The sequence below is a fragment of the Dipteris shenzhenensis genome, chromosome 30 (assembly GCF_047967505.1).
Source record: "Dipteris shenzhenensis isolate YYH24624 ecotype China chromosome 30, Dip_SZ_1.0, whole genome shotgun sequence".
Taxonomy (NCBI): domain Eukaryota; kingdom Viridiplantae; phylum Streptophyta; class Polypodiopsida; order Gleicheniales; family Dipteridaceae; genus Dipteris; species Dipteris shenzhenensis.
In genome coordinates this window covers 4,077,641-4,085,858 of record NC_141625.1, presented here as the reverse complement: position 1 = coordinate 4,085,858, position 8,218 = coordinate 4,077,641, and the positions used below count along the sequence as shown (strand labels likewise).

Below are 8,218 nucleotides of genomic sequence, written 5' to 3'. Positions count from 1 at the left end.
TGTATGATTGGAAGAGCTTCATTCTACCTTTCATACAAATGGGTGGTGATGCATTAACAGGTCATACCAATCCACACTACTTTCATTTTTTTTTTAAATATGAAAAACCTATAATGCAGTGGCAACAATATTCTCATGATACAAAATGGGAACCTGAAGAACCTTATAGTCTCTTAACTTCAATTCCCAGCAAGGAAAGGTATCCAACATGGGCTCCTATACAAGAATTCAATGAGAGGTCTAACTGTGAAATAGAAGGATTAAAAGCATTTATTACATACAAAGAGGAAATGCTTCGGAGATATCTTGATTCGAAGCCTACTTGGAGAGAACACACTACCACTGTAATTAACAACACGAAATTTAATAAAGGACCTTGAGAGAATGCGAGGCTCAAAGGATGTCAAGGAAGAATGCAATATGTTTTGGCCAAATGCTCATAACGATTTGTGCCCAGCTCTAGTCTTTGAAAATGAATTTGTATCATTACTCCCACGTCAATATTGTGGACCGAAGAAGAGAGAGTTTATGCCACAAGTAGATATAGAGGTTGATTGTTTTATTGTGGTTCGGTCATCGGATGATGAATATGAGAATGTGAAGTTTTGGGTTGCAAAAGTAGTTGATGTGCAAAGAGATGACCAAGGGAGAGCTACAACATTTACAGCGGTATGGTATGAGCCAAAGCGCAGGAAGGAGAATATGGATAACAACACATTGTATACTAATCTCATACTAATTGTATAATGAAGGAGTGGGTCCCAAATGATGAAGCGGTCTCTCAAGTTTCGACGGAGACAATCATAGTGTCTTGGCATTCAAGGGCAAAGAAATCAAAGAAGCACATGGGATATGAGGTAGAAGGAAAAATAAAAATACCACAGCAAACTATTTTGCATATACACGAATTTTTAAGGATGCTCGCCATGGAGGAAGTAGAAGGAGACAACGCAAATGAAGAATGTCCATGATCAAAGCTTTGTATTGAAGTCCATTGAAGGATTTTATTTGGGTACTAGGCAAGAAGCCAATCCAAGACAATTATAATCAGAGTCATTACCTCCTATGTCAAATGAGAGTCAAAATATGCACTGGATGTCACCCAAGGGTCAAGGCTTGCCAAGACAATAGGGAGTTAATGCAGATGGCACCTGGCAAGGGACTATCATATTGAGTAATAAGACAATGGGGAGTCAATGCACCCAAGGGGAAAGGCTTGGCAAGACAACTTGTGGGAGTTAATGCAGATGGCACCTGTATTTTACACTGGATGTCACCCAAGGGTCAAGGCTTGGCAAGACAATAGGGAGTTAATGCAGATGGCACCTGGCAAGGGACTATCGCATTGAGCAATAATACAATGGGGAGGCAATGCACCCAAGGGGCAAGGCTTGGCAAGACAAGTGGGAGTCAAATTATGCAGATGGCACGAATTGAGGCTCTTTAAGAGCAACAATTTAAATTGTAAACATATGTTCAATCTATATCATTTTGGATATAAAGACTCTAGCTGAGAGCAACGTCTCTCAATGTAATCATATAATAATAGCTATAATTGCTATTATACCTCTTTGGTTCAATACAAAACTTGGGGTCTTATGGCATCATGTCTTTTTTCTATTTATTAAAAGTTTTAAAAATTTTGTGCATATTGCGAGTGACAATGTTATTTTCATGAAATATTTAAGTCTCCTTTCATGGATTTATAAATTTATCACGTCAAGGAAAAACGTCAAGGAAAAATATTAAAAATAATTAAATTAACAAATAACTTAGAAATAGCTAGAATTTCTAATATAGGATTATTTCAAATTCTTGCATGTTGGTGCAAAAAAACAATATTTTTATGTGAATATGATAGTGCCACAGAGTGAACTTTTGATTTGGGAAGAATATTTTCAGAAAGTAAAATTTTGATTTGGGAAGGATATTTTCACAAAGTAAAGTTTTCATTTGGGAAGGATTTTTGGGCTTCGTCCAAAAACAACAGAAAAAGTCCAAAATTAATGAAATAGGTGTTCATTGTCTATGGAAAGCTTCCTCAAGATCTTTACCAGATTATCCAATTCTTTCCAAACACGTATTCTCAAGGTTCTGACATAAGGATCAGCTTCCAAATTAGTTGTGCAATCACATAACTTTTTCCAATAATTCCAATGTAGATTTAATCGATGTTTTCCATGATTGGACAAAAACCTTCGTGCCTTAGAGCCTCCCATGGACACTTTATTTGGAAGATTTCCTGATTTTCCTGACATTTGTGCATCTTTGATTAGCTTTACATTCCCCCCATGTAGACCCATGCTCGAGAGTAAAGCTTCGACCCTTGCTATACATCTCCTATACATGATGTTGCTCTCTCCTCCCGTTTCATGTTCCATGCATATACAATGTGCAAGTAAAGCAATTTATCAATGAGCTGCATCTCCGCATGTAACACACAGAAATGCACTATTTGTAATGGAATGTTTAAAATTGGATCCCAATTTTTATCGTTCTAATCTCTGTTGGGTGCAGCATCCTGATTGTAGCTCATTACTCCATTGCTCCAATACATCCGTTTGTTAGCCTCATCATTTGTGATGTCATTCATTACATGTTTATCATTCCCAAAGTCTTTTCCTCTTTTTACTTGCTCTTTCCCTCTATATATTCCTATGTTACCGCCTCGAGTTTGGTGTGAGTGCATACAATAAAGACACGGATATGTCGCATTTACACTAAATTCCATTCCAAACATACACTTCAATATCTTAAGATCTCCTGCCATGTGCCATTCAACTTTAAATGATCCGAACCCTTCAACTTGAAGCAACTCTCCTTTCTTTTGTGCATCTATGACACTTGGAATTGGAGATCTATCAAATACCCATTTCAAGAATGAGTGTCTCTCTTTAGGAAGTTCAAACACAGCAAGCCACCAAATGTGCTTTTTCGATTGCACACTAAAATCTTCCCTAATTTCCTTATCTTTGGCATGTCTGAGGGCTTTATTCATCAAAGTAATAGTAACCCTCTCTAACTTGGGGCCTTTTACAACCTCACACTCATCCAATTTGATAACGAATACTAACTTTCCGTCACAATCTGAAAGATTAAAAGATTTACATGATTAGAAAAGATTTCAATAAAAATTCGAGCTCTTTAAACAATATAATTTTAGCATACCCCATGCTTTCATGTTGTAAAACTCCACCATTGTAGCTTGGACCCTATGTACATCCAAAAAAACATTATTATGCTCTGTATACTCAAAGGTTCTTGGTCCTTGCTTTGCCCCTTTGGTAGTTGGTCCTCCTTTCTTTTTGCTATGTTCGACATTTGTCTTGTTTGTGCCTTCCAACGTCATGCTTTCTGAGATGTGTATAAATCCACCCAACAAATATTGAATAGCAAAATTTGTTTCTTTCCTTGCATTTCTAACATATACTGGTCTCGGCAATAGAGGATTCTTAATGCCTTGACCTCGAAGTGCATTTACAAAGACATTATACACAGCTAAGTACCCTTGTCGACTAATGCCAATAGCATCACATGCATGGACAACTTCCAATGGATCTACAAGATTCTCTAAATCCGTTGCAACCTTTTGTAATATTGTATGCCGCAATACACGCCGATGAGGGTCCCTAAGAATAGAAATGAATTCTTTCTTCTTAACTACACTCTTTATGGCACAAAGTTTGTTAGAGGAATTTCTTCCAATAACCTCCTCCATAAAATTTCTGTAGAAATCATGATAACATTAGAAAAATAAATGACTCATTTGTAAATAATGCTTTATAATTTCAAAATAGTCCAAATATACATACCTTGTAGCTTTCACCCTGCGTTTTCTTGCTCCACCACCATATGCCAAGCTCTCCATTGGTTGCATGGGCTTGATCCTATGCTTGTAACCTTGAGGGGTTCTTTTTATCCTTTCTAACCTCCTAGTTAATGTAGCAAGCTCTCATTGGATACACCAAGCCTTTTTTAATAGCTTGTTCTTCTCATCTATTAATCTTGTAATTGTCTCTTGTGACCTCTCTTTTGCAATTTCTGAGTCAGCAATTTTTTTTTGTTCTTGGGTTAGTTGTTCTTGGAGGTTATGCATGGTATCTCTAAGTATCTTTGTCTCTCCTTCCATTCTCAACAAGTGAACCTTCGCAAAGTGTGCTTTAGCATTGGAATGGTCGATGCGTTTATAATATCCTAGTAAGCCTTGAAGACCATCACCTACGTATTGAATCAAACTCGTCAGATTTTGAAACAAAGGTGGAGCACCTGTCAAAGGATCCACTGGATAGAGTCCACCAACACTCTATAAGTCGACATGCTTTGTTCCTTGTTGTTGTAATTGATCTAGTGTATCTTTGTCAGCAACATTGTGGCCATAACATTGACGAGTTGTGGCATACTCTGGTGAAACTTCGATGTGCAAGGTGCTTTTTCGTGGCTTGTTGGTGCGATCTTCCAATGGAGCCATGCAAGGGATTTAGAAATAAGGCCTTGGATCAGTTCAAAGAATAGAATAGCATCAATGAAAACAAGTTTGGGACAATGGAAAGATATAATAGGATCAATGGAAGCAATTTTGGGACAAAATGATGAGAAGAAATTGGATTTGGGTGTTGCAAAGTGCTTATGATAGGAGTATGAATGTGGGATTAGAAGATGATTACGGTGACAAAGAGTAGGAGTTAGATGTTGAAAAGTGATTTGGGTGCATAAGCATGGTTAGGGGGAAAGTTTTGAAGAGTGTTGGGCCATTTTGGACACTTTTTCAAGAAAAATTTCAAATTTTTGGGCTAGGGTGTATCCACAAGATACTTTTTGGGAATGTGGACCACCTAAAGGTTGTTAAGAGAGTTAACTTTTTGAGAGTGGGGTGGCCCTCCAACTGGGAGAGGGAGGTGCACTTTTGGGGACCACCAAGGACTAAGGGAGATGTACTTTTTTGTCCCCATATGGGGTGATGGGATCCTTTGTAGGCCTTATTAGTTCTTAATCCATTTTGCTAATCCACTCCTTATGAGGCCCTTTTGAGTCCAAAATTCCCCTAATGCTTTTCCTTGCCTAAATGGCATGCATCTTGAGTTCCTCACCAAGTAACAATGATTGTATCTCTTCAAGTGATGGAACTTGAGTTTGATTGGCAATACACTAGACTATATTCTCATATCCCTCACCTAGTCCATTGAGGATGACTAAAACCATCTCTACGGGCTCCATAGTCTCTCTTACTACTGCAAGTCAGTTGTCGTTTGATATAATTTTTGAGTGTTAGAATTTTAGAAGTGTTCTGGGACTCATAAGTTGTGACCATGTGTTGTGTTCTTGTGATATGCCTCTGATATGCATACTTGTCTTTCTTGTCCCATTTTTCCTATGCTCAAGTAATGGCAAGGTTTGCCGCCTAACGGTCTAAGTGTGTGACCCATCTACATACTCGCACTTATCTTGAAGTATAAGCACGGTCTCCATTTAATATTCCATGACAGTACCATAGTTGGAGTTGTCTAGTGCATGCATATGTGGAGAGAGAGAGAGAGAGAGAGAGAGAGAGAGAGAGAGAGAGAGAGAGACATTAAAGCCCGATGCAAATACTCTTTAGAGCTTCTAATACAGTACATTTATTAATCTAAGGGGATTTTTAAAATTGGGGGACTTATAGGGCATTTATGGGTAAGAGTAGGTTTTAAAATTGTTATTCAATATATTTATGGTATAAAAGTACACGAAGGGCACTTTTAACCACAATATGTATACATATGGAAGAGGATAAACAATTATGCAAAAAAATATTTAAATTTAATTTCAAGTATATTTTAAAATTGTGCTTAGTAGCAAGTGTTTTATGGGTTTTTACAGAGTGATTGCATTGAGAATTGAAGCATGCTTGTTTTTCAAACTCACTCACATAGCTTGCTTGTGTACGGCCCCAAGAGAGGGCAAGCATGTGCGCGCACACACAGCGAGAGAGAGAGAGAGAGAGAGAGAGAGAGAGAGAGAGAGAGAGAGAGAGCACTCTATTGAAGCATGCATTTTCTATTTCTAGCAACTGAGCGTCTGAATCCTACCACCCAAATTCCGTCCTCAGATGATGAAGGTAATGGGAAGCTATTTTTGCATGACAAGGGATGTATTGAAACATGTAGCATTATTGCCATTCACTCGATAGTAAACCTAGGTGCCACGTGAATGGCCAATTTTGGAAATTAACCTTCAAATTTGAAAGTGGATTAAGGTTGAAAACTGCAAATTTCAACTTCAATATTTTTCACTAATAAAAACCTCTAGAATTTGGAACTTGAATCTGTTAAGAAAGTGTTTTCTTGGACATCTTCATGGCGGACAGGCATCTTTAGGCAGCTGACCTTGTCAACCGACCACATCCTCGTCGCGTCCATCTTCACAGTTCTTCATGGCGGACAGGCATCTTTGGGCGGCTGAGCTTGTCACCAGGCCACATCCTCGTCGCGTCCATCTTCTTTAGTCGTCAAAGGAGAGGGCCGAGCCACAAACTTCGGCAGATCGTCTCCGGGCATTAACACCGGCAACATGCACGTAACCTGCAGAGACAAGAATCCACAAACGCAAACAGTTGGTCGAGTTCCATGGCAGAGCGGTGAAGAACCCACAACGTCAACTACAGCAAATACCCGATGAAGAAATCTGCTGCCAAGAGAGACCATCCCGGTAAATTCACCTGCTTATCCTTGTCGCCTGAAGTTTTTTGAGGTGGAAATATAGCAAGGTTACCATTGCCATTGATGGGCAGAGCTGCTGCGTGGCCGCGGCGAGCGTTCCTCCTCGAGCGATAGCCAAGAAAGAAGCACAGCGTGACAATCGCAGTAATGAGCAACACAAGGGTTGCGCCAAGGAGCAAACTCAAGCCAGGCTTCAAGTAGACAGTCGTGGGTTCATCGAAAGTGATACCCAACCTCCTGCTAAGAAAGTTTTTCCGAGACTCCATTGGCTAGCTCTGGTCTTCTTCTGCCAATTCTTCTTACGCGACTCTTACTCTAGGCTCAAACCTTAGCGTTGTTTCTTTGATGGCCTCTTTGTATAATTCGGAATTGCGTGCACGCAATGCAGGTAAGGGAAAATCCAGAGGGGGGAAGTAGTGCAGAGTCGAGATAAATGCTCGATTCTATAGAGGGGGAAACGGCCATTGCTATCTTTTTGCCAGACTTACGGAAGCATGAAATTGTCCGATCGACTGAGAAAATAGTTAGGTGCCCACTGCCCACTGCCAACACAAACTGTTTGCTTTATACATGGATCAACCGATCTCCACAGGTGTCTTCCTCCACCATCTCTTTCTTGCAGACTAGTCATCCTTGCATTCACCGAGAGGACAACACATAAGTACGCAAAACTTTAGCTGCTCACTCCACCATCTTTTCCCTACAGAGTCATCCTGGCATTCACATATACAAGGACGCACGTACGTACGAGTTTTGTAGTCGCTCCGTCCTCCACCGTCTATTTCTTTCTAGTGCACTCGTGACTCATCATTCTAGTTAGAGTCTGCACACGAGGTCAGCAATGTACACTTGGTGTGACCCTCAAGTCCAAGCTTCAAATACTTTGTGTGAACCAAATTGCCTAGCATTTAATGAATCTCTCAAAGGCTCTCTCGAGTGGCCATTCTTCCTTGGCTCGCGCAAAGCAGCTTGTCAGCTCTAGTGCACTGGAGGGGAGCGGGACTTGAAGTCAATGCCAAATGTCAAGTTAGGATTGGCTAGGTGAAAAATGGTGCTCCACTTTTTTTGGGAATATCTAGAGAAAATAGAAATTGGAATAATACTTAACAGATCATGCGGATTCATTTTATTGAGATTATTTTGTCTAAAATTTAGGAAAATGAATTATTAAAGATAGAAGTACCTTTTAAAACCTATACTCACTACTACACATGGGCCTTATTTCGACGGTTAAGCACCAATGATTAATCATCAGTAAGTAAAGCGGGTTTAAAAAAGTGTCGCTATATAGTGACTCTATATAAACATCGCTATATAGCGACGTTTATATAGAGTCACTATATAGAGACACTTGCCAGACTTGTAGAAGGCCATTATATAGCGACTCTGAGACACTTTCCTATAGCGACGTTTTAGAGAGAGTGTTTTTCCCCATACTGACCTTTAAAGATAGTTTTTCCGAATGACAAATTTTTTTTTCTTTTCATACATGTTTGATCCTTTGAAAGAATAAAAGTACAAGAGCA

General features: G+C 39.4%; 1 protein-coding gene across 1 annotated transcript; it reads right to left on the bottom strand.

The window, feature by feature from the left end:
- Positions 1–6,403: 6,403 nt before the first annotated feature.
- Positions 6,404–7,063, bottom strand: LOC147881624 (uncharacterized). Its single transcript, XM_087401256.1, has 2 exons — positions 6,692–7,063; positions 6,404–6,554 (listed from the first exon to the last, which is right to left on the bottom strand). The coding sequence occupies exons 1-2, from the start codon at positions 6,956–6,958 to the stop codon at positions 6,441–6,443; spliced, it is 381 nt and encodes a 126-aa protein (XP_087257382.1). The 5' UTR covers positions 6,959–7,063; the 3' UTR covers positions 6,404–6,440.
- Positions 7,064–8,218: the final 1,155 nt, after the last annotated feature.